General features: G+C 44.3%; 1 protein-coding gene across 1 annotated transcript in view; it reads right to left on the minus strand.

Moving 5' to 3' along the window:
- PRCP (prolylcarboxypeptidase) overlaps positions 6,160-27,520 on the minus strand; it is a 28,215-nt gene continuing 6,854 nt past the window's right edge. The window contains exons 2-9 of the mRNA XM_021382395.1: positions 17,153-17,293; positions 15,739-15,840; positions 15,247-15,428; positions 14,352-14,509; positions 13,453-13,625; positions 12,943-13,107; positions 12,148-12,335; positions 6,160-8,590 (exon numbers count right to left, since the gene is read on the minus strand). Of these exons, the coding sequence (XP_021238070.1) occupies positions 8,386-8,590; positions 12,148-12,335; positions 12,943-13,107; positions 13,453-13,625; positions 14,352-14,509; positions 15,247-15,428; positions 15,739-15,840; positions 17,153-17,293 (1,314 nt within the window). The 3' untranslated portion in view covers positions 6,160-8,385. The remainder of the gene's footprint in view (positions 8,591-12,147; positions 12,336-12,942; positions 13,108-13,452; positions 13,626-14,351; positions 14,510-15,246; positions 15,429-15,738; positions 15,841-17,152; positions 17,294-27,520) is intronic.

The raw sequence follows: 27,520 nt of genomic DNA on the forward strand, positions 1-27,520 counted from the left end.
TCTCTACACAGGCAGAGTAAAAGCAAAGCAAAAAAACATCTTCGAAAAATGGGCAAACATTGAAAAAGGCCATGAAAAGCTGAGCCATCTCTGTCCACTGAAACAGTTCGTATGGCTGAGCTCCTTCTCAGGCTGTGGCTGCAGTACAGAGCTCTCATGCTCCCAACGTCCAGACAGATCCCATCCACATATGTTCCTGGACTGCCTATCCCTGCGGGCCCTAAATGCATTCAGTGTCTTCCTGATGGACCTCTGGGGCTCTCTGGTCTGATGACCTTGCACGTTCTCCCAGTGGAGGATGAACTGGCCCAGTCTGGGCAGCTCTACGTGGCCAGCTTCTTTTTGCTGCACAGTTCTGTTGAGATTTCACAGAATCCCACACTGGTTGGGGTTAGAAGGGACCTCTGGGTCCATCTGGCCCAGCCACTTCTGCAGCAGGGACAGCCAGAGCAGGGTGCCCAGGGCCATGTCCAGGCGGCTTTTGGAGGTCTCCAAGGAGGAGACTCCACGCCCTCTCTGGGGAACCTATGCCAGCATTCCAATTTAATCATTCTGCACTTTGAAGGACCAAAGAGAACTACTGAGTCCACGTATCCCAAGTCAAAGTGTTGACGCTACTGTTCCCATAGCAACCTCAGCAATGCTCCAGGAGTGCTCGATGCCCAGGGCACTTCCCAGTCAGCAGCGACAACCTCTGTCCCATGCACATGGATGGAACCCTGGGCAGTCTGATCTGGTGGGAAGCGTCCCTGCTGTGGCAGGGAGTTGGAACCAGAAGGACTTAAAGGTCCCTTCCAACCCAAGCCATTCTATGATTCCACTCTATGATTCAGACTCAATTCACTTCAGCCTTTGCCCATATATCTCCTCACTGCACCTTTGCAGCCAACTGCAGGGGTTTTGGAGGATGGGGGTGGGAGGGACGGAGATAGCAGAGGTTGAGCCCCTGGTGCTGATCACACCCTGGGCTGGGGCACCACCTTCCTTCTCAGCTGACCCAGTTTGAGTGTTGTGACCGCTTATTCCCACGCCACGTCAAAGAGAAGGTTTACATTGTTCACTGGATATTAATTTAAATTATTCTGGGGCGCATGGAAACCACCTCCCCCTGTCAGTCTCCATGGAGACTATCTCAGAGGCCGGGAGATACAAACGGGCGGCCACCAGCACACCAATCTTCCTCCCTTCTGCTGCAAAGCACCAAGAGCAATTTTCGCTGTCAGAAGTGGAGACACTCAGATTTTGCTGAACAACTCGCTAGGACAAGATAGAGAGATTTTTCACTCGTTAGGGAGCAGTACAATATCCTATTAATACTGGTTTCCATTTGTTCCATAGGTTCACACGCTCGTGTTGTGGCTCTTTTCTTCGCACCAACATCCTGCTGCTTGTTGATGGTATTAATAATACACCCAGCGGGAGGCTGTGCCCCCTGGGCTCCGGGCTGCCTGAATAATTATTGAATGACATTTGGGTTGTTCTGTAAATTACTTTGTGACCCAGGAATTCAGCAGGCTACCGCTATAACTCAGGCTCTCGCACTTGAATGCACTCACCTCCCGCTGCCCCAACATTTATTAGTCTAGTTTGCGTAGCAAGTGCTGATTTCATCTGCTGGGAGGAAAAATGGGAGCCTGCGCTCTCCTCTAGCCTGGCCCAGGAGGGCGTGGCCATTTTAATGGCCCTGTTCATGGTAATCAAGAAGAGGACTGACTGCTCTTTGCAAGGAAATAACGTCCCTTGCTTCCTCTCCCACCCTCTGGGGACGCACAGTGAAACATTGAGGGGCAGCCAAGGACCCCAGTCTTCAAGGTCAGACACATCAGGAGGCTGCCAGGGAAAACATCACTCCTTTCTTTTTCTGGGAGGAATCCTATTTTTCCCATGCATGTTTGCACATACATACACATTTCATAGAGCTGAAGGCACCATTCTGCCCTTGGACCAAAGCAATATGGCTCTACACCACCAAAGCCTGCCTCAGCCAAGAAGATTTGAGCAGGCAGATCTGTGGGATGCTGGGAGGAACACCAACAGGCATCTGACACAGCAGGAGATTGGGTTGCGTCCTGTCACACTGATGCACATGCAGGTGTGGAAGCAAAGCTCTGGGTCCTTGAGGAAGCCCAGTGCTAGAAATAGGGGTCCATGGGATTATGCCTGCCATCATTCCTGAAAGTCCCCCAGCATCTGGCCAGATGTGCTGGGTAACCTCCCTGGGGGCAGTGAGCAGCCCTGGAGCACCACTCAATGACGTGGGCAGCGACAGAATACAAGACGACTTACTATTCCTCCTTAATCAAGACCTCTCTGGACTTATCCTGGTCCAAACTCCTCAATTACAAAATGGTTGTATTATACCTGTGATACAGTAATGGTGATACACAGTTCTCTCAGAGACTCATTTGAACACATGAACCATCCTAGTCTAGCAGGAGGTGTCCCTGCCTATAGCAGGGACACTGGAACTAGATGATCTTAAAGGTCCCTTCCAACCCAAACATTTCTATGATTCTACGATCCTCAAAAAATAAATTATTTGCTGCTTGCAAGGAGGTAACCCTGGCAGCCCTTCTTCTGCATCCCGTTTTTTTCTTAACTGTTAAAGCTGGTCCACAGACCCTTGTAGAAATTTCTGGGTTTCTCTTCATCACAACACCAAGACTGTGCTGACTGAATGACAGTTCTAAAACCCATCACTTTGACTTCTGGACATCAGGGCCCTGAGAGTGGAGAAGTGTAGGGCTGTCCTGCCTTGTCCTACCAGCTGAAGCTAGTCAGAAAGGATGGCACTCTGCCTTATTTCAACGTTGCAAATACTTCAGAAAGTGAGAGCTTTTAAGAATAGTCCAAGCTACAGTCATCTCTAACAGAGAAGAAAATGCATTGTTCACAGGTTTCTTGTTCTCCAGCTTTTCTTAGTCTTGTAGATGACACCGAGTTGGAGGGAACAGTTAATACCCTCAAGGAAGGGCTCCATTCAGACAGTCTGAAGGACAGAGACAACAAAAGCTCATGAAATTCAATCAGACTAAGCATGGAGGCCTGCCCTGGGAAGGAATAACTCATTGCAGTGATGCAGCTGGGCTGAGGAGCAGCTCTGTGAAGAAGGCCCTGGATATCTGATGGACAACCAGCTGTGCTGGGGCCGGCTGCAGATCCTGGCAGCAAAGTGACCAAGCTGAAGGAGCAGAGCCAGGAGATCCAGTGAGGTATCATTCCTCACTAGGTGGCACGTGGTGCCCATCAATCAAATACTGCATCCAGTCTCCCAGTAGCAGACACTGGTCAACTGGGGCAAGTTCAGGCGAGGCCACCAGGACAGTCCTGGGAGGAGGATGGGGAACCTTGGAGGAGGGACAGCTCTGGAGGCACCCAGCAACAGCCCCTGGTACCTACAGGGGCCATCAAGGAGACAGGGCTAGTTCTTCACCATGGTACATGGTGGCAAGATGAGACTATACACAAGCTGCAACAAGAGGTTCAGACTGGATGTCAAACATTTCCACCACACGGAGCAGGTTGCCCACAGAGGCTGAGCAGCCTCTGTCCTTGTAGGATTTCAGGGTTGCATCCCTGAGCAGCCTGGTCTGGCCCTGCTGTGAGCAGGAAGTTGGGTCCTGAGGTATCTCCAACCTGAACCATCCTCCGGTTACTGATCACACAGCAGCCTGCTCGGGAGATGCCAAGGCCTTTGTTTACAAACTGCTCTTCCCTCCTTCAGAAAATTCACTCTAGGACACTGCCTAGTTTGTAGATTGCACATGAAGCCCTTAAATGTAGGGAAATCAGAGATCCACAGACACAATCCTATGGAGGGCAAAGCAGCTGAGTAATGCCAGGCTGGTACCAGGCAAATCCTCCTGCATTCTGCAGCATCACCCCTCTGTGCTGTCCTCGTTCAGCACAGCCACGTTCCCCCTGCTGAAGCTTCACCCTGCACAAGTCTGGAGGTTGGTGGCCCTGCTTTGGAAGTTAGAGGGCCTGCCTGTGGCAGGGGAATTGGAACTTGATGATCCTTGGGGTCCCTTCCAACCCAAGCCATTCCAAGATCCTATGATTCTAAGTCCAAACCTTTCCAAAGGGCTGATGTAGAAAACATGAGCTTTGGAGAATTTCCCAAAGCCAATGGCTTTGCACGAGAAGTGCTGCTCTGTGACACAAAAACAGATGATAGCTGCAATTCAGCCTCCCCAAGTGCTCAGCAACCCCTTCTGCATTTTGTGTTGCAGGGATTGGGTTTTGCAGGCTGGTAAAAGGAGGGCCCTCCATTCACATCGTGGTCGAAGGGAGCAGAGGGTGCTCAGCAGCCGGCAGGATGGGCCCGGGGTTGGTTACACCCCTGGCTATTTGAGGAAAATCTTTGCCTCTCAGAGCTCCCTGCCTCTCTCCTGTGCCTTTGTGTTCTCTAGAAGGTGAAGCGTAAGGGTATAAAAGCTGCAAACAGTTCCTACCTCTGGAAATCAGGCATTTACTCCAAGAAAGAAAGACCAATTGCTTCCCAGAGCATTGTCCACTCACATTAGAGAAAGGATTAAGCAGATACATTCAGCTATTCTAACAGATTTTCTTTAAACCTTGAATACGCCTCTCACACTCGGTAAGATAATCACATTAGTTTTGTCATTAAAAGATCCCTTTTATAGAAAGTACCTAAACCGCTTAAACCACCCAGAGAGGTCGCATACATTAGAAAACAACAAGACAAACGGAAGGGATTTGCTATCCCCCCTCTTTGGGTTGCACTGCCCCTGCTTTCTAAACCAGGGGACTGTGCTAAAAGATTTTGCAAGCCATCAGCGGAGGGGGCAGCCTGAGGAGCGCTTGCTCCCCACCGAGGAAACGGCCCGGTACCACACAGAGACCCAGGGCCAGCACATTGTGGAGGTGCCCACACCTTACAGCCACAGCACCCCGACAGCCAGCTGATGTCCCTGGGCAGAGCAGGTCCCCACTGCGGCCAGGCTCCGATGAGCAATACAATGAGCTGTCAGCATGAGAATCGGGGGTAGAAAAAGCAAATTCCTTACTGAACTTGCGCTACTAAAGGACACAGAGAAGAGAATGTGAATCACACAGCCTTGTGCTTACAAAGTGAAGGCTGATGTGGGGCATCCAGGCTGATGCCCTCAGCACCTGGAGGCAGTGAAACTGAGGAATTAAAATGGCAGAGGAGCACGAGCCTACTGGTAGCGGTGGAAGCTACAAGTAGATGCAAACATCTTTAAAGTCATAAAATAACTTTTTTTTTTTTAAACAATGGAAAATTTGAAATGCAATTAAGCACTGTAAATGTATCCCAGACATTGTCCTAATTTCAGAACTTTTGCTGTGGTGTTACCTGAGCAGTGAAGCAAAGTTGTTCACTGGTTTGATGCCATCCCTCCCAAGCATCAGACAGACAGAAAGATCCACCACTAGTCCTGGAAGAGTGCTAACGCACCTAGCATGCAAAGTCTTCAATGCACAGAAAGCTTTCTAGGTCATCGATGATTCCTTTAGAGATTAGACTCAAAACAAAACAGCTTTCTTTTTTTTTAGGAACAGAAGTCAAACAACAATGTGTTTATTTAAAGCATTGACAACATAGCTGGGGCACAGTACGGGAGGCAAAGCTTGCCCTGCATTCCCACTTGGCATACATTTCTCTTGCAATTTAGACATCACATCCGAGGTTCCTGGAGGAGGCTTTCCTTTCTACAGCTTCCTTTGATGATACAATATTTGATCATCTGCAAAGCTGAAAGCGCCTGCAAGTACAAGCTTCAAGCAGAAACCACTTAGTGCCTTCCCAAAATGCTGCAGCCTCAGCCCTCCCTGACAGCTCCCTGTGTAGTGCAGTCAGCCCCCACCCTCCCTGAGTGCTGCAAGCTGCTGCCAGTTGAAACCATTTTTGTCTTTGCTACATCAGAAATACTTGGGACTAAAACAAGCTGCTAAAACCAAGATGGTTTATCCTCATTGCAACTAGCAGGATTGTATTCACAATGGTCAGCAAAAACTCTGAAATGCAAACATGACCAAATGAGTGCACAGACACTCCTGACATCTGGAGCTGTGCTGTGCGTACAACTTGATTGCCACCTTCGACTTCCTCCCACTCCCAGAGTGGAGCACAAACAAATTTGTCCTTGCAAAATAAAATCCACTTCCAGAAACTCGCATTTGACATTTTTAATGTGTTTTTGATACAACTGCAATTGCATCAGTAAGATTCATGCATTGGATAAGTCATTCATTCCTTTTTTTTTTTTTTAATGTTTTCCTCAGTCAGTAGCAAACATACATTTTAAATTCAAAACATTCACGACACACACCAAGGGACTGAGATGAAATATTCCAGTAAGATTGAGATGAACTATGGCCCATCAAAATATGCCTGGAAAAAGAAGTCAGCAATTTCCCAAGGCCCGTGTTGTTCTCACCTACACGAGCAATCAGAAGAACTAATTCTTAGATGAGGTAGTTACACGGGCAGCTCCTCACCAGCATACATTAATGTGTACATAAAATTTAAGACAAGGTCTGAATGCTTAAGATATTATTCATATTCAAGGTTTCAGCTACTCGAGGAAAAAAAAAAAGGAACAACTGATAAGAACAGAAAGCAAATCACCTAATTCATAAGCTGGTCAAAGCTGCAAAACGCTGATCCAAAGCGCACCAGACTCAAAGGAGTCTCACTGCTGAAGCCACGCAGACAGCAAGGTTTAGAAAAAGACTGAATAAAACTGAACAATTTTTGGTTCTAAATATAATTTTGTTAATGTAATTTTACATTCTCTAATTACTTTGCTCAAGACAGCATGAGACATTCAGATTCAAACGCAGCATTTATGTTGAGATTTAACTCATTAGAGTAAGATGAGAGAACATCAGGAACTCCAATGGAAAGAAGATGCACAGGTACGTATTAAAGGATGAAATTTCAACATTGGGTTCACTTTGTTCCCTGAGGGCAGGAGGAGACTGCTAACAGAAAAGACCACTTGGTGTCTTAGGAAAATACTGAACTATCAGGCATATCTGCCAAGCTGAGAAAACTTTTCAACAGAGTTGGAATTTTAAGAGCCTTGCCTGAGTCTTCCTGAAATGCAGTTGTCTTTTAAACTGCAAAGAAGCCTTTCTGAAGAAGGGCTTCAGTGTGAATGAAGCCAGAGCTGGAAAATGAGGGGACTGCCCCAGCCATTTATTAATGTCAAATATGCTGTCTCATGAATCAGAGCGGTTTGTCTGGTTTGGAAGCCTTACAGAAAGCCCAGTGCACCTGGCTTGTTGAGCTCAGCACCATGCTTTAGCCTGCTCCAAGAGGATAGCTGCATTCTGTGTTTTCAATAGTTTGTCCCGCAAACAATTTTTTTTTTTTAAAAAAGGCTTCTATTGAGGAGCCATCAGCAAACAGATCATGCAGAATTTGAACAATACACAGAATGGGGGGGAGGGAGGAACCCACACAAGGCACAGCCCCAATTATTTGTCACTTCGTAAGATCTACCCAGCACAAGTGTCACACTTGCTCTTCAAGAGAATGGCTTTGAAAGCTTCCTGATTTGAAAAAAAGCTAAGTGATTGTGAGAGATACACATACATACGCACACCAAAGACACCCAGAGTTTTCTTTGGCAACCGTCATCACAGTGGCATTTCAGGAATAGGACAAACAGCAAAGGAAGAAATAAAAACCCTGATGCAGACTGCGCATGCTCAGCGAGTTACCAGCAGAAGGAGTCTGGGTCCAGCCCTGACCAGTCAGTGTAGAACAGAATGGAAAAGCCATTTAAGGCAGCTTTGATTAGTAAACCTCCAGAAAACTACTTAAAAAAATAAAGATTTATTTCTTTCCCAGCATCAGTTCCAAAGGGCAGGAGCTGTTTAGTTTCCTCACAAACCGCACAGCCAGTTTTTGCCCATGCCTTCCCTACCTCTCCAACTGCAGTAAGATACGATTTCTGTTCCCTCATTCTCTGTGCCCTTATAATGACAATTTACACCAGCTGAGGGCTGAGATGTCTGAAATTCAATCCCACTGAACACAGGGGGAGTTTGGCATCAACATGAACTGCACTGCCCTTTAATCCATTGTATATACCAGCAGTGAGGACAGTTATCTAGCACAGCAAGGAAGGCATCAGGCCTAGAGCAGGAGCTCTATAGCATCAGAGAAAAGCCAGAGGAGAAAGCAACGCGGAGCAGGCAGCTCAATCCACACGCTTTGACTGAAGGTTATCTGTGTGCTGCCTGCTTCTCTTGTGGGCACAAGCAACAGTGAGCGCTGCAACACAGATGAGAAAGCAGAAGTGGAACACTGAGAGCATGCACGATGAGAGCCGGCCCTGCTCCCAGCAAAGCCAGAGGTGTAACAGCCACAGTCAGTACAGTACCACTTCAGTGCAGGTGCCTGGCCTTTTCAATCCACTGCTTCATGTAGTGGACTTCCAAGGCCCGAGCTTGTTGCACAGATTTGGGATCACAAGGGTTGCGGCTACGTAGGTCCAGGTGATGAGCTCCATCTGGGATCACGATCGCCACGAGGGAATCGGTGATGTTCTGGGTCACCCCACCTGCAGACCACGGATCCAGGCCGCCATTGCTGTAAGGAATTCATGCTTCATTAGGGCACAGATGTGAGGCTGCAGTTCACATCAACATATCCACATTGACTTGCAACTGGTTGGCAGACTGTGACAGAAAAAAAAACCTCAAGCCTGCCTCCATGCTCTGTGCTCACCTCTCATCAGAGAGGCCCTCTCAACAGTTATACAGCTATCAGTAGCTTAAACAAGGCTAGGGTGCCACCGTAAACTATCTGCTGGTTCCAATACTAACATGTAGTGGCACAGAGAGATGGCAGCAGATCCATCCCAGAGGCTTTGCCATGAAAGTTTCATGTTCCTCTGAACCTATCTCCAACTACACTTCCTCTGTGACAGAAAGAATTTAATGCAATGCACAGCTCCTCTCCAAGTCAATGAAAGCATTCCTTGTGCTGCAGATCTGATTCCAAACAATGCCTGGTCCACACAGCAAGCCAATGGCTGAACTGAGGTAAGTTTTGCATCTTTTATTCCTAGCTTTGGACTTCAGAAGTGGTCGGTATTACTGGGTTATTTTCCTTTACTGCATTGTTCTTCCCATATGCGGTACATCTCTCTCTGTAAAGAAAGCAATTTCTATATACTTATAGAACAACATGAATCTAGAGATCTATTGCTCAGTTAACACACCGGATCTGCCCACAAAAGGAAACATTAGAGACTGGCTTCTATATGCCAGTGAAAGTTTCTAGAAGGATCTAAGAAATGAGAACACCTTGGGACAGAGAGACATACTAGAAAAAGAAAACAAAGTACATGGCAACACCAGAAATCACAGACAATAACAAGTGAAAAAGTGTAGAAATAATAGTAAAAAATCTGATGGAATCTAAGATTTCATTTGTTTCTCCACTGAAAAAAAAAGTCTTCAATCTACAGCTCTTAATTTTCAGTGGTTTAAAATGTGACTGCAATTAAGAGAAACATTTTGCATCTGGAAGACAGAAAGCACACAAAGCTGCCCAATAAGCAAAAAGCATTTGATTTAAAAGGTCATCTGAATCAGCAGAGCACCGTGGCAACAGGAGGATGAGTTGCTGAGAGACTCAGGATGTACATGGACTTGGATCTTTTGCTCCCAGTCACGTGGAAGCTAAGCATGCCACAAGGAAACAACAATCCCTGGCTTTTCTGGGAGCTGCTGGCTGCATCCTCTGCAGCTCCTGCCAAACAATGGCACCAGAGGCACTGACGCAGTTTGAGAAGTGAGAGCTGCCCAGGAGGGGGGACAGAGGGCTTGTCACCAAGTCATCCTGAGGCTTAAAGTCTTACAGAAGAAAGTAACTGGGTACCAACAGAAATGGATTACTCCTATGCTAAAGCTAAGCTTGTACATGAGTAATCATTGCCCAACTCACAGAATTTTGCAGATGCAAACAGAAGTAGAAGAAAGTCGGCAATTCCTTTCCTGCAGTGGTCAGGCAAGCAGGGCTTCAGAACAAGGAATCTCAATGTGCAATATCAGCACTAGTCCCGATTTTAAATCAACATACTTTCCTGACAGCATAAGTAGGGTCCTGCCTATCCCACAAGAAGTTTCCTTCCCTATCACATCTTTAGAGCCTCATCAGCCCTCCAGCTATACCCAGAACAAGACAGACTTCTGCATAATCTGAGCAAAACTGTTTGTGCACACTTTTCTTTGTACATCCTCCACAGTTGCCCCGGTCTCTTTTCCAAATTTCTCACCTTTCTCTTCAGCCAGGCATTGTTTTGCCTTCCATTCTTTTACTCCTTTTCTTCCCCCTCCAGTGATGCCTTCTGCTGCAGATAGCTCCAGTATTTCTCAAGACAGAGCCTTCCCTGTCAGCCTCCCCCTCCCACACAGACCTGGATAGACAGTACCTCAGCTTAAAAGCTGACACACCCAGGCATGATCCACTCATCTTAATTAGAAACCTCTTAGAAGGTGCCTAAGTGGTACAAGATAACATGGATCTGCAGAATGATGTGGTGCTTGCAGAGGGAGGAACAGCAAGAACAGTGTATAGAGTATACTGGCCAAATCCCATCGTGGCTGGGTAAATCCACCCTGCAGTGGTTCTGTTCAGATGCAGTGTTCTTCCCTTCCTGTGCAAAACCGTTGTGCAAGTTCCTCAGCGCTAATGCAGTGCTTTTAAACCCCAGGGAGCCACATCCCCCGGCAGACATAGGGATATTTTTTGTAAAGTGCTCTGGTGTTTGAGGATAAAGGGCTCTTATATAAAATGTACAGCGCTGACAATGTGTTTGTTTGCAGAGAGGCAACCCAGCTTGACACCCAGAGCTTTGTGTGTACAGCACTACTTCATTCATTTGGTTGCTTTCAAGCTTTTCTCCATTTCAATCTCCCCCAGTAGGCATAAATTCTTAAACACTTATTTAGATTTGTTTGCTCGTTTATCACTTACAAAGCTGATTTCTACTGTACAAGTCTGTGAAACCTTGGAAATCAGCAACATCACAAAAATTAAGTTAAATCAACTTTTTTTTTTTTTAAATTCAATGGAAAAGCTTTCCAAAAAGGGTGGAATTTCTCACTCTGGAGCACATATCCTGCTGGGACAGAAACAGCGAGGGACAAATGACAGGAAATCAACAGGCTTTTGGAGCCAAACAGTCCAAACTTTACAGCTGAACTCCCAATTCAAGACAACTTTTACTTTAAAATTGACAACTGTTTACCAAGTCCAAGACATTAATTCCAATTTTTAAGTGTTGCTTTTTTTCTCCCCTGAAAAGGCCTTGCACAATGTGAACCAGAGCACAGAGCAGTATAGCCAGGAGATGCCTGCCGTGGGCCATGAGTACAGAACCACAGCTCCTGAGGGAGCAGGTTTCAGCTGGGTTTATTAACTGTCTCTCTACCACGTGAGAACCTAATGAACAGCCAAGTGTTAAGCTGTGCACAGCTAGAATCCCTTCACAGCAGAAGAGCAGCTAGAGGAACCTCCCTTTATCGAAAGCTGAGCAGAGTTTAACCTTAGGAATAAGAAAAGACTGAATAGCAAGAAGCACACACAATTTTATAGTGTACTGAAACAATCTTTTATGTTTTGTTCACGTACAAAGTGGTTTTAGACAAACTTCTGTTATATTACTTGCATGCCTTACGACAATGGGAACAGCTTTTTACATTCAGACCTTGCATGATTTTGTTGGAACTTGCTTACATACCACTAAAAGACAGCAGCAACTGGAAGTGAAAGCTCCCTAATTTCTTTTTTTTTTTTTTGAAAATCAAAATTAAAGAGGAATGTAACACTTGCAGTCCACAAGACTATCATCCAGAGCAACAATTCTAGCAATCAACATCCTACGTTACAGCTAGAGCTTGTTTACACTTTCTTTTGATATGGAAGAGATGGTGCTTTGGCTTTTTAAAAGCTAGACAGATTTACCCATATGGGAAACCTGGACTTTGGCCACGAGATAAGGAATCCACAGGGGCAGAAAGTTCTATTTGATAGAATCCAATTTATTCAGCTGGAATGCTGCAGACAGATCCCTCTGTTACTCAGAGTAGGCACTCTGCACTAACAGACTAAACTGATAGAAGACAAACAAGGCTTACCTGAAGATGATGTTGCTGTGTGAACTGATGTTTTTCCCTCCATACATAGAAAGAATCCAAGAGGGGCGAGGCCTCACTCCCCACAGCCTGAAACATTCATCTGAAAGTGCCTCAAAGTCCCATTTCTGAGGCTCAAACATGTCATGGACACCATCTGTGCACATGGGCATCACCATCTCAGTGCAGACCTGAGAGAGCAGAGCAACAAAATGTATTAATGAGGGACTGTCCAAGAGCTATTTGTGCAGTATTTAAATAAAGAGGCTCACACAGAATTTGACTGGCAATTACTATCAAGCTATCACAATACACGTATCAAGTAAAAGCTTCATCTTTCACACAGAAAGATTTCCTGACCTTGGAAAAAGGTTGTAGCCTGGAAGCCAGTGTAGCTCCCACTGTGGCAATTAATCTACCTCAGTCCATTTCTGCTTACCTGTCTTCAGAAGTTTACAGGGTTTATGATAAAAAAATATGCATAGAAAGGTGTTGAAGTTGAAAGCCAGACAGAAAAAGAGATATAGCTTGTGCTTTTTTTTTTTCAGATGTTCTCCAAACATGGATCATCCATGACACTGTCTATGAAATGTTGTTGTAATCCCTTTCATTTTCCCTGCTTTTGAAGAACGAGGTTCTTTTAAAGCAATAAACAAACAAGCAGGGTCTTTACTGGTGTTTACACAGCATCATCAATTTATACCAGGTCCAATATCTTAACAGCTGGATGAATTCCCATCTCCTCTAGCCCCCCAAAAAACAGTTACTAAGTTGTAATTTTAAGAGGACAATGCACACCTGGTAGTACCAACCCAACTGGCCCAGATTCTTTGTTGCAGTCTCAGACATGTCAAAGCAGGAGGCTTCTCCTGTATAATTGTAGTAGATGTTTATTGCCTGGAAAACATTCTGCAGCAACAATTTGTCAGAGAGACTGGGGTCCTTCAAGAACTTGCAAACTTCCTGCAATTAAGAGGAGAGATAGGAGTCTAAATCTGCAAAAAATTACAGGTAAATACGCAATGCCTGATGGGATATCATTTTCTTTTCAAAGTACATTCAAACCACTATCAGAATCGTTCTATGTTATTATAACACCTGAGCATCATCATCAAGCAGTGTTCCATTTGTGCAGTCTACGCTATTACAAAGAACCCAAAACTTTACAATTCCTGATTAGAATTCTTGGCTCTTGATGCAACCTGTGGCAGTTAGTCAAAACAAGAGAGAAGGAGAGTTAAACAAAGTGGAAATGACTTCAAAAGCCCAGGCTTTAATCACTCCTCCAAGGCATCAGTCCTCAATTACCCGTATAGGCCAAGCTGGTAGAGGCTGTAAGAAGTCAGCTTTATAGGGATAGTCCACCATAGCCAAGTCTATCCATGTTTCACTCAGCCAAATTTTCAACATAGCAGCATCCTGAAGATTTTTCAGTGGGCTGCACAAATGAAACGTCCTGGAAAGCCACTGTAAACCTGCATCTTTAATACAAAAAGAAAAAAAAAATTACAGTTAATATGTTTGCGTCATTATCACATAGGTCAGTTGTGCTGCTACTAAAATATTTCACTTAGTGTAGCTGATCTGGTGAAATTACCCCACATACAAGCACGTGGGATACAAGAGATTTATTCAACATTGCTAAATTGATGGGAATGCAATCTGAACACTATAGCTATGGATCTGTCACAGTTCAGGCAGTATTACCCAAGAAGCAAGGACTGACAGGTCATTTGGCCTTCAATTTTTTTGGATAGGAAGCAATTATCTACCAACAAATGAAAAACTTCAGTCCAGCTAGCTCAAAATGCAATCTATGAAAGAGATCTCGAAATTCTTGTCTTTGCTTTCTTTACCTGGTCTAGAATTTCTCCAGTTCCATTCTCCTGATACAAATTGGCTAATTCATCCTATCAGGATTTATTTACTTTTAAGAAAAAGAGACTGTCAGCTCATCTGATCTTGAACGTTTGGCTCTGGATTCCGAATCCCACCATGTGTCACATAAAGCACATGCTTCAACAAAACAGCCATTTACAAAGATAATGCTGAATGCATCCAAGAATATAGCTTAAAAAAAAAAAATCTAACCACCGCCAACAATACACTTACAGGTTAAAGGCACGATGTAAAGACACTAATTTTATGAAGCTGTAACATAATCCTAAACATTACAACCATTTGAAGGCATAGTGGTAAAGTCTTACCTGTTGAGGAAAGGCGGTTAATGGCATCCCAGGAGTTCCGGATGCTTTCTGAGCAGCCAGTCCCACTCTTCTTGAAATCATTAGTCACTATGGTAAAGTAAGCACCACAGGGAACCAAATCACCAAACTGCCAGATTGGGGCAGAGGCCGCCAGTGCTCTGCAAATGAATATAAAACCAACAGTGCTTGGAGAAACACATGTATCCTGAACCCCTGCAATGTGATTACCTGTCCTCTGGGCAATACTTCTGCCACAGCCACTGTTTAAGCAGCATTTATCATTCAACTCAGACACTCAGCCCTAGCTGAACTAACCCATAATGTTGCAAAATTCTTCTGTAGGTCTGCACACAAAGGTTGTTGAAAGTTACAAGTCTTGGATGCTAGTGCAAAGACATCAGTAAATATATCAAGCGGAAATTCTGACAAACAGTAAAGTAAGCTAAATGTCATCTAGCAACTAATTCTCTCCTTAGGCTTTTACAAACTCAGCTGTAGACAGCCTTTGCCCAGAACTACTCCCTAGCGGGCAACAGGAACGGAATTACTATTCTTGTATCCAACAGAGGAAACAAGGCACTGAAGAGATCAAAAACCTGCCTCGAGTCACCAGGACGTGCAAAGTCGATGTTCCAAATTGCTGTTTGTTTTTTTTTTAAAACACAAAACAAATAAGACATCTCTGAAAGTGTAGGCTATCCAGTACCTGCTGACCTACAATCGTCTTTGAGGCAGACAGTATCTCTTCCCAAATTCAAAGGGACTTAGTTTGTCCTCCCAATAGTGGAAAAAATGAAGCCAGCTTGAATTACAGTACTTCTCCCAATACTGTAACAGTTACAGCACGGAGGTAACAAATGTCCTGCTCAAACACAGAGCAGAGTAGTAAACTCACCCAACTACAACATGGGGGTATTTCATCCGAAACCAGGCTGCCAGCATTCCCCCATAAGACCCTCCAATGGCTATGACAGGACTGTGACGGGCTCCTGCAATGGTCTCCTTTAAGTACTCAATTAGTACAGCAAAGTCTGCCAGAGCTTGTTCTGAGGTCAGGTAATTCAGGTGCTTGGAATCCTGAGACAAAGAACACAGGAGCATTTTATAACAGCAATATCTGCCAGCAGTCTCTTTTCTCCAGACTACACATTGAGTTAGCAAATTGTGCCTGACAAACTAAATAATCTTCGCAGGTGTCCTCTGAGTTGCTAGAAAATCCTAGATTTTATTAAAATTTACAATTATAAGTTAGAAAAAGAGGATAGTTGTTGATTTCTAGCATATATTACTCAGGCAAGAAGTTGCTGCACCAACAAGAATCATAATAAGCAGATTTTTTTTGTTTTTATAGAACACATCCAAAGAAGAAAGCAAAGACGACACTTACACTGAAAGATTCATTTCCAAAGGGCAAGGATTCTCCATAATATCTATGTTCAGCAAATACCAACATGGCATTAAGTTCTTCAGCCACATCCCACATAAAACCCTGTTTGGAGAAAAATACACATTGAAAGTGACTGACTCACCTTGTTTAAAAGTCTCTACTTCCAATCTATTGCACCTTGAATTTTGGTCTTTGATTAGGAAGATATTGCCATCAAAATACAACCAGGAAGACAGACTGCAATTTGGTTTTAAAGTATCACTCAAGTAACAAAATACTGAAGGTAGACAACTGCCCAGATGCATAAATATACAAAGCACATTGCTTAATGCTTCGCAGCATCTTTGTTGTGTAAGTACACTCGGGCAATCCTGCCACAACTCCTACACAACACAACCTTAATTCCTAGGAAACCGAAAAGCAAAACAGGAAAAAAGCACGTGTGTTTGAATTAGGACTACAGTAGAGAAAAAAATGTCTTTGGCAATAAGCAGTAATATAAATAACTGAAACACACTTATTTTCAAGTGATAAGTAATCACAACAACTTGTTATTACTTGTTGACAGCAACATTTTACCACCCACTAGTTATGGAAAGGGGCAGACAGACCACCAGCTCAGAGAACAAAGTGCACAAGCAGTCCTTGGTTACTTCAGGCCCTGCACACGCCAGCTCCTGTTGCACCACTGGATTTTATACTGAAATAGGTGGAAAATGCCTATGCTCCATTCTGCACGCCCAGGGAGGTGGTAGAGTCACCATCCCCAGAGGTGTTCAAGAAACGTTTAGATGCTGTACTGAGGGACATGGTTTAGAGGGAAACACTGATGGTAGATGGATGGTTGGACTGGATGATCTTGGAGGTCTTCTCCAGCCTTAGTGATTCTATGATTTATACATCAGGGAAGTAAAAACTTCCATGGATTTTGTGAGGGAACAAGCATCATCTATTCTTAATTTCTAGGCACCTTCCTTTCACTTGCTTTTCTTCAATCACTTCATTTTAATTAGTTTTCTTAGAGGAAAACAAAACAAAACAAAGCAATCAAACCCCCTCTTTTTACTCAGAAGCATTCTAAGTAATGGGATTGGTGTAGTTTGGTCCAAACTCTCACATTCTTAGCTTCCAGCACCATGGAATGTTTCTTCAGGTTTTCTTTACAACTCAAGGAAGTAAATGCAAGTGCTTCCCTTTGATTCCTGTGGACGTCAAACACGACCTCAAATCCCCTAAAACCTTTCCTATGCTTTTTCAACTTACTCTTTCTCCTGAAACTGTCATAACCACTATTGCAAAGTTCCCTTTAAATGATAATGATGCTGATGCCATCTTGCTTGTTCTTATTTTTCAGTAGGTCACTGCTGGAAAGAAGGACTGCAATTTGAAAATCAAGGATCTAATTTGTACATACTGTGTTGTTGCAGAACCATGTGATGTCTCCTTCATTGCCTGTATAAAACAGTATTGGTCCATTGTCTTTCTTCCAGTGCTGATCTGCTATCAGATATCGCTGCTGGAAAGTAAGATTTTCATCAAACCCAAAGTGATCGATCTGTCAAAACAAGGGACAGCACCAATTTCAGAAAGAGAATTGATCCTGGATCCACAGCACAAGCGCTGACAGTCACTTTGCAGAGGAAAAATAAAGAAAAGAGAAAGAGTTTCACTGGGATAAAAGACATTAACTGATATTCTCAGATTCCTAATGTAACATTCTTCTGCTTTACAAGGAAACCAACAAAAGTTAGAGGTCTACGCAGTTAAGGAGAAACTTATTTTCAGATATAAAAGCCACATGCTCTTTTAATAGTATCATACCTAACTGGTAAAGTCTAACTTAACAAAACTTTAGTGAAAATCAGTCACTGTCTGACAGTGCATAAAACAAAAGTTCCTCACTTACCTTGTTACTTCAGACTCACTCTTTTGGCATAACATCAAAATTCACATTCCTGTGAGAATACGTTTACTTCTTATTCTTAGAAAAATACTAATTCTCTCCAGTTCCTGTATTATTGACAGACTTTTCCAGTAGTTTTATCAAGTGCTTCTCCTCCTCTCCTTGCAATTTTCAGCAGTTCACACAGCCTCCCCAGTTCTCCCTCTTTCCACTGCCCTAGAAATATTTTAAGTCAACGCGCACACAACTTGAGGCATAAAGCTGTGGGGTTTGGCTTATTAGAAATTCACTTTCTATCTCACAGGTCAGTTTTTCAGTTTTCATTCACATTGCTTTGCATGCATTATTCCCCTTCACCAAACATTCATCCGTTCTGGAAAGCTTATTAAAATTGTTTTTATAGTTAGCTCCCATACAGGCAGGATCTTATTCTGGAAGAAAGATACCCACCCAAGCTTTTACTAAACAGAAGAGCTATGCTATCTAATTTCCATGTATTCCCAAATCAACAAGACTTTTAGCCATCAGCTGAAGATGACCTCTACTTTCCAGTATTTGACTTCCATCAGCAGAAAGCATCATTTCTTCCCTTTCATGCTGCTGCCTGCGGTAACAGGCTGACATCTGCTGGCTTGAACACCTCTGCTCAGCCATCTGCCTTTGTACCCACAGCTCTGCTGAACCTCAGATGCTCACAGAACCCATCCCGTTTGGAGAATACACACAAGTTAGTGTTAAAAAGCAAGACACACACACACAACTCCAAGCACTCCAGTTCCCCTCAATAGCTCAGGAAAGGCTGCCCAGCTCCTGACCTGCACGATCCAACCACTCTGTACCACATATCTAGGCATGCTTTGGGATAGAGAGCGCAGGAATTTACGATACACATTGCTGCAAAGTGTATTTTCCCCACTCTCTCAAAGCTCACTCACTCTCAGAGTTAAGGAAGAACCCTGGTGAGCCTGAAGCAAGAGGACAGCTGTGTTCCAGCCCACTGCCTGACCAGTGCATTGCCTTGACACAAGGGACAGGCTCTTCATCCTAAATAAGCGAACTTCATGACTGCTGTCAGGCTGAAACACAACTAAGTTATTTATGTTTTTTTCTGTGTGTTTTACAGTTTTGCTCAATGGTACAGTTTGCTACTTAGGCATATAAGTACATGGCAATGTTATCATGCCCACCCTTAAGGTTTATTCACTGAATTCCAGTACTAACAACATATGCTGAGCTTATTTTCCACCAATAACTCACCTGCTCTTTTTTCATTTGCACAGTTACTGTTAAATTTAATCTCACTTTCTACATCAGCAATAATCAAGAGTAATTTGTAGATCGGCTGAACAAGCTCAGTAAGTGAAAATCTTTGGTCCTAAGACCTTGGGGCAATTAAAGAGAGATTAACTAAGGTTGATCTAACAAATTAACAAAGTTTAATAAACTCCAACAGTATTATCAAGTACAACTAGATATCAGGAAGAAATTCTTTACTATGAGGGTGGTGAGACACCGGCACAGGTTGCCCAGCGAGGTTGTGGATGATCCCTCCCTGGAAGCACTCAAGGCCAGGCTGGATGGAGCTGTGAGCAGCCTGATCTAGAGGGAGGTGTCCCTGCCTATAGCAAGGGGGGTTGGAACTAGATGATCTTAAAGGTCCCTTCCAACCCAAACCATATGATGATTCTAGACCATTAAAAATAGGCTTACGTGTCCTATCTGCTTTTTATGGGATCATCTAAAATTAAACATCCTGCCTTAAAGCTTGATTCTCCATCCTTCCTGCCTGAAGCCAGAGTACAAACTATGAGGCTACACAAACATATTCAAGTTCTCCTGACCTGCAAGGTTATGCGTCAAAATCTTCAATGGAGGCAGCTTAGTGAAACAATAGACAGAAACAGAAGAGAAAAAACAGCAGATGGAGCTGTTGTGTAGCCACAGCACACCGCAGCATCGCTCAGGGCTGCCTGCTCTCATTCAGCAAGTGGTTTCTTTCCCCATCCTGTATCAAATACAGTGCATTAGACTGTTCTGTTTTCTTTTTCCCCCCAGTACAATCCTTAACTGCTGGTTAACAATAAGAGTGGTTAAGGTTGATTAGCATATTTGAGGGTTACTTTTAATTTTCATGACAGCAAAAAGCTTTGTGGTAGTCCTTGTTCCAGAAGTCATGAGCCTCTTCAACTGTTGCCTTCTTTTTAATTTTGGATTAAAGCATCTCTTTGTTGTTCTGTTCCTCAAACTTCCTCTGGCATATGAAGTCTCTGTATGACTTGGCAAGTCGGGCCTTGAAACAATTGCATGATTTATCCAAACCAGACGCAGCCTAAAGTGCACAGCTTCCACAAAGGCTACCTAGAAGATTGGGTTAGAAGGATACAGTCGCAGCAGCAATACAATAATGGTTGTACAAATGAGAACTATGATGGACATGCATCGCTATCTCTGACACAGAACCAGATTCTGATAAAAGGATTCAAGTAGAGAAAGGAGGAGTACTGGAAGCTAGAAGTCACAAATAAATTTAAGGCAAGATTTTGTCACCTGCAGTACGCAGGAGGAGAATACTTTGGAGAGCAACAACTCTGAAGCAAAGAAAGCAACAAGAAAATTTCATCTCCACATAGGAACGTCTTCAGGAACGTAGACTAAGTAAAGAGAAATCACCCTATTTCTTCCCAACATCTTTGACCTGAAAGACTTGCAAAGCATTTGGGGAAGATATACACATGAACACAACACATTGTGAAATGGCTGCAACCTGGAGCCAGCTGCCTCTTGAACAAAGCCTGGCCACAGCTGCTGAGAACTGCACTCACTGAGGTTCATTAGAAGAAGAGGCGGGCTCACAGCCACATGGGCCATTCGGTCCCAGAGCTCCAGGCGAATGGCTTGAGCCAGCAGCTTTGATCTTTCAGCTCAAAAAAAACTTCCTCCAGCAACATCTCATCTGCTCAGGATGAGGAGCCATCTCCGGTTTGTTCCACCTCTCTGCCATCTGCTCGAAGGACGTGGCACAGTTCTCTGACCTTACCTTGGATGTGCACGTGTCCTGTGCTTATGCGGACCTCTCAAAGAGGACTATTTTTTTTAAATGCTTTTTGATTTTAAATGGACTTCCCCAAACAAGACACCCTGCTACACACATTTCCTCCAGGGAAGAGGAAAAAAGGCACAACAGATGCTCATTAGTTATTGTACAGATGTTTGCTTAATATACTCTGAAAGTATTCAGACCTGTGGTATTGAATGAAGTGCAACAGCAAAACAGGACACGTGGGCTAAAACCCACTTCCTTCTCAGCAGCACCTTAAGGTCATTAATGACTACAGAGATGGGAGAGCAAAATCAGAGTGGCTTGGGTTGGAAGGGAACTCGATCATCATCCAGTTCCAATCCCCCTGCCATGGGCTGGTTACACCCCCACCAGCTCAGGCTGCCCAGAGCCCCATGCAACCTGGCCTCGAGCACCTCCAGGGATGGGGCACCACAGCTTCCCTGGGCAGCCTGTGCCAGGGCCTCACTGCCCTCTGAGTAAAGGATTTCTCCTAACACGTAATATAAACCCCCATCTGTCAGTTTAAAGCCATTCCCTCTTGTCCTCTTGCTATCAGACCATGTGGGAATGTGGCCAGCAGATGGAGGGAGGTCATCCTCCCCCTCTACTCTGCCATGATGAGGCCACATTTAGAATACTGCGTCCAGTTCTTGGCTTCCCAGTTCAAAAAAAAAAAAAAAGACAGTGGTCTCCCAGAAGGAGTCCAGCAGAGGGCCAAAATGATGATAAAGGGCCTGGAGCTGTATGAGGAAGGGCTGAGCAACCTGGGGAAACAAAGACTGAGAGGGGAATCTGATTAATGTTTAGAAGGGAGGTGGGAGGCAAATGGATGAGGCCAGCCTCTTCTCAGCAGTGTGTAGTGACAGAACAAGGACTAATGGCCTAAAATATGAACATAGGAAGTTCCATACAAATGTGCAAACTTATTTACAGTACTGGTGACAGAGCAGCCAGGGAGGTTGTAAAGTCTCATTCTCTGGAGATATTCAAGACCCATCTGGATGCCTACCTGTGCAACCTACTGTAGGGAACTGCTTTGCCAGGGGGGCTGGACTTGATCTCAAGGTCCCCTCCAGCCCCTGCAATTCTCTTATTCCTACAACTTTTGCTTATAAGCTCCCTTCAAGTAGTGGAAGGCCATGATGAGGTCTCCCTGGATCCTTCTCTTCTCCAGACTGAACAATCCCAGCTCCCTCAGCTGCTCCTTATAAGGCCTGTGCTCCAGACCCCTCACCAGCTTCGTTGCCCTCCTCTGAACACGCTCCAGGGCCTCAATGTCTTTCTTGCAGTGAGGGGGATTCATAGAGGTAATTCATAGAGTAGCATCTAACAAAAAAAGCATTTGATGTCACTAAAGGTGGAAAATGTGTACCTGATGGTTTTACACTTTTGAGTCTCTGGCAAGTGTTCAAGCAAAGCCTTCCTGTCATGCCTCATTTCAGTTTTCTACGTGATAGCGTTATGTCTCCAAATTTAGATGTCTCATCTGAAACTGAGTCAGTTGTTTTACTGGTGAAAAGCCAGGGGATTAAGAGGCACGCTTCACTCTCCAAGCGTTGATGAAGTTGTTTTGAGTGCTCATCCTGTCTGAATTATTTCCTGAGGACAGGAAGATGCAGGATAGGCTGAGGATATCCTCCTGTGCAAACAGCAGCAGGCATCAGCCTCCCTGGGATTTCACCACCGCGTTGCTATGCCCAGCTTTACTCCTGGCAGGCTGGGGGACTCCTGGCCCTAGTAGCTTTGTTTCCTCTTAGCATCTTTGCTTCCTCCATCTAAGTTGGAAGTTCAAGAAGGCAGAGACTGCCCTGCCATCTTTGTAGGGTTGTATTCAAGGAGGCTCAAAGTTTTGTTGCAAGTGCTGGTACATGCAATCAAATATTCAAGCTCCTAAAAGCCATTGCAGCAGTGAAGTACCACTAGCGATACATACACTGCCTACCTTTTTTGGGAGACATGGAAGCAGAGATAAAAACATTAAAATACTTGTCTCCCCAACACTGTTCTTATTGTTTTCCTTCCTCTTGCTGTACATGTTTGTGTAATACAGCCCTTGACTTTCATCTCATACAGTCATGAGATTCTCAGATTACTCCAACAGAATTAAAACAAAAAAGACAAGATAAGCTTTGCTTTATTTTTTCCCCACTTTAAAAGCGTAGTATGAGCTGTTCTACAAAGTATTCACCAGTTGAATTCTGCATTCTTTGCACAGTAGGCTACTGCTTGTGTAAGGGGCACCTGAGATTGAAGATCAGCACCAGTTCTGACATTCTCGATCAATTGATGCTCTGTGGAAGAGCACAGTGATGCAAACTGCATTCTCTTGCATCAGGCCACACTGACCCACTAACTTCAAAATCCTACAAATAAGTCACATTGGAATTCAGAGACAATCTTGATGTCATTGCCATCTTTCATACTCTCTCTAACTCAGAGGTTTTATAGCAATTCAGGTTTTTGTCATTAGATCTAATTTAATAAAACATGCAGATGTAATACACAAGCTTTTTGTCTATGGATTCCAACTTCCATTTCACTAGTTACAACATAGATAAACAGTTTTCCTGCTGCTGGAGCTAGCTCCCAGCTCAGTGAGGCTGGATTTGCCTTGGGGGTTCAAAATCCCTGTAATGGAAGGATCTCCCCCATTGTGACTGTGTCCTTGTGAACACACTGCCCTTTGACTCCAATCATGCTTTGTGTATTTTATTGAAGCTTCTTTTGCCCTGCAGGAACCGTGTCATCTTCTCTAGAGAGGTGGAAACCCCTTCAGGAAGTCTGCTTTTGGCACTCATTTATCACTTCAGTGATTAAGAAGCAGAGATGAGGAAAGCTTCAGACAGGAACTCTACCCCTGCCCCGTGACACACAGTTTGGACAAAGCACTTAGATGAAAAAGACCAAAGAACACTTCAACAGCTACAGGATATGCTGTAGGAAAGCACCAGGCTGCCCAGGTCAACCCTCATTAGAAATAAACAGTTCCCAAACATGGGATGATGGAGGGTTATTTTTATTTCAGAAACCAAAGCAACTACAGAGATCACAAACAAGTGAGTCTCTACTTCCACAAGCTATTAGTAGCATCATGCCACAGCTGAAACCCCAGGTCCTTCCCACCAGGAAGAACTCCACAAACACGTTCAGGCTTCAGTTATTTAGGTACAGAACCTTCCAGCAATCACAGGACGCTGTCCAGCTGGCAGGACAACCCAAGAGGTTCCATGCCCTCCCCACATTTTCGGCCCCTGACTCCAGGGTGGCAAAGCAGCAGCAGAAAGGAGGGAATGTGTGAACAAGGCAGCTGGCAAGAAGCACCGCAGCCAGCTTTCCTGCCCACTCTCCTTAACCCTGCTCGCAGCTCAAAGCAGCAGAGAGCTTGTGTTGCTGAGAATTAATCAGCTACACAAATGTAGAACAAATAGGCAATCTACTCACCAAAAGTTGATGCCACCGATGCTTCTAGTCAAGACACTATTATCCTGGCCAAATTCTTCAGCAGGACAGGTTATGGAGCAAGGAGTACAGAACAAACAGGTCCGAGCTCTATTGCCCAAAGCATAAAGATGAAACGCACCAAGATGCACAATGCCAGCAGAGCTGAAGTCACTCTTGTGAAAGGTCTCTCAGATCCATAACAGACAAAGGCCTGCAACTTTTTCCATCTGCCTTCCAGACCAAGTTACAAATCCACCACATCTGGAGGATTAACATTAGGAGGAAAGAAAAGAATGTACATATCCTTTTGATATGTCACTGATTAATCAGTATAAGATGTGTATTCCAGATCTGCTCAAGGTGTTTAAATAATTAGTCGTATTCTGCACCGTAGGACAAAATCTTCCAAAGTAAATTCAAGACAGCATTTTGATTTGGTTGAATTAATCTCTACCCCTCTCCAAAAAGGTCTAGAACCTAAGCTGCTACTTTCTTAGAAGTTCAACTCAAGCTGCATCTGTTTTACTTCCCATATTTTCAAAGCCACAAGGAAACTTGCTCTTCTGCTACTCTCTCAGCTGCAGCTCAATCACTACTGTGTTTTATTTTCTACAGCAAATCCCACACTACCTAGGGGATCCGTGGAAAAACTTGGATGAGGTGAACATAAGCAGAGAAATGATGTTATCCATCCAGCTCTTCTTCTAACTAGTCAAAGCGCTGACAAAAACCTGAGCAGCTGCCATTCACTGAATTGAACAGCCCCAGTTAGCTCCATCTGAGACCAACCAAGCGCTAGAGATTTTACACTTGCCACTGTGGATCATTTCTTTAATAACTACCAATTCCGTTGAGCATCTGTGAGCAAGAGGAGGAAGAAACAATTTGGAAAACAAAGCATGAAAGCTGCAGTTAGTCATAGAGCACTTATGCAATAGCAACAGAATCAGACAGCAACTGCTCCTCTGACAAGCTTGCAGCACACCCAAGCACTGCAGAGCAACTGCATACGTGCTGGGCTCCCAAACACCAGGAAGCGGAAAGATGAGATCAGCAGCATTCAGGGAATTAACACCTTCTGGTCTCTGCAGGTGAAAAGGTTTCCTGCCAATTGCTCTACTGTAAAGCAGAAACATCCATGTCTGCTGTGCCAGCTGTTACAGAAGACCTCCAGTGGCTGAGAGGCAAACACACGGATACACAGTGGGTCTTGATACCAGTGCAGTTACCTCCCAGAATCAAGCTGGAACAGGTTTTCTTCTCATGGCAAAGCCATCATTTTCCCTTCTAAATAGGGACCCTTAGATTTTAATCCAAGAACACTACTCTAGTTACTTTTTTTTTCCCCTCTTTCCACTTAAAACCAGGCGAGAACATCATTACAAACTGCCCTGTTTGGCACAGACAGAACCACTCCACAGGCATTTGCAAAAAGCTAACTGCCATTAGTTCATAGGACAGGAGCCACTGCTTAAGAGCTACAGTAACTCCATATTTCACCCCTGGTAACTGTGATTTGAAGGACTGAAAACTCTACCTTTGTAGGTGGCCAGGCATTTGTCGTTGTGTAGAAACGAGCAGAGTAAAGGCAGCATTTTCAGAGCAGCCCACAGTTTTGAACAGTTTTGTGGAAGAACTCACTTTCAGGGAGTCAGGCAAGGAAAAACAAGCAGCTGGTTTGAGGCATAAATCAGAAGTTGTGTTAGTGCTTGTTTTGCTTTCACCCACTTCCTTTAGCTCAGCCTGGCCTCAGTCCAAGTCCTGAAGAAGTCAGAGGGCCTAATACCCATCACTTTCTGTTCCTGTTGTCTTAACAGGAAGCTGCTGCATGGAAACTGCTATCTACAACTGCCTCTTCCACAGACTCAGACCCTTTGTGGATGCCTTTAGAAAGTTGGTGCGTCCTTGTCTTGCTTCACAATGTGAGAAGATTTAGTCCCTTTGGAAGCTGAACAAGTTTACCAGAAATGAAAGGGGATGCACCAAGTGTGTCCCTACCAGAGGCAGAAGCCAGGGCAGGTATCGTAGCTGCCTGCACACTTGCATCCCACACACCCGGGCCTTTCAGTGAACACCCCGTGTCCGGAGATTCTTCCTAGGCCTCACGCCATGAGCACCTCCTCAGAAGGGCTGAACCAAGCCCAGGGTCAGCACTGAAAAGTTAAAGGAAGACAATTAACCCCGGTATCACAGAGCCAAGGAGGACAGAGCCTACTAAGTGTGCTGAAAAGAAACACCATTTCCATTCTTCCATCCCTGTTTAATTCTGACTTTCTGTGCTGAGGAAACAAAGTAACTGTTCGGCAAGCATGGAATATCACCGAGCTCAGTCTCCTTTTCCAATTGAAATCCTTCAAAGTTTAACTGCTTCAGATATAAAAGCCCACATATTCCAGAATTTACAGAATAAAGAAGATGTAGGTATTTCTTCAGATTGTTTCTTTAAGTCCTCACAATCCCATGTGACAGCTGAGGCAATTGGCACGACTGAAGGTAACTTCAGCCACCTTAGCACGATTGCTCTCCGCTAAGACCTCGTGCACACCTGGCTTATGAACTGCTTGCTACTTCAGCCACATGCAGTTTTCTTTATTCTTTTAATAAAGAAAGTCTAAGGGACTAAAAAGGACTGACGGAAATCTTTCAGGAGCCCACTACAGCTTTTTAATGGTTAAAGCTCGAGCTAGAAACGCTTCTTTTCAGAGAGGATAGCAACCAATGCTTTCAGTAGCCCTTAGTATGAACTGCTCACTTGACTGAAGGCTGCATGTTGTGAGGAAATTAAGTGTTTCCTGCTTAATTTGGGCAGATTATGTCTGCATTGTGACCCCTAGATAAGTAGTGCATAAAAATAAAAATTCACTGACAGGCTCTAACAAGTACTTCCCTCTTTTCCTGTGCACTGAATGACCGCTATTGTTTCTGCTTATAGACCTGGTTTATAGCTTACAGCTCCCATTTCAAATCACACTATGAAATCACAGAGTAAGAGCTGCCAAGTACCCTTGTAGTACTTGATGAGTAAAACATGCACGCCAAGTAATTCACCTCAAAAAAAACAAACACCAGCATCACTGCTCTGAACACTGACACAGCCCCTTGGTACCAATTAGAAGTTACATAAAAATCCCTTGTTTTTTCCTTTGCCACAAGTTTAAAGTGCTATTGTATTGTGTTGCCAGACATGCCAAACAAACCTTTCTTACCATTCCCAACACGTGTTGCTATTCTGAGACACCAACCTGAGTCACAATAGGCTGCCAGAAAACTGCTAACCAGAATTGGAAGTGCTGATTTCAACCTGCTTTAGGATCTTTAAGATAATCCGTGTCTCACAGTTGAGAGCAGGAGGACTCTAGGATTCACTGGCTTCCTCT

This window comes from Numida meleagris, chromosome 1 (genome assembly GCF_002078875.1).
Source record: "Numida meleagris isolate 19003 breed g44 Domestic line chromosome 1, NumMel1.0, whole genome shotgun sequence".
NCBI classification, from domain to species: Eukaryota; Metazoa; Chordata; class Aves; order Galliformes; family Numididae; genus Numida; species Numida meleagris.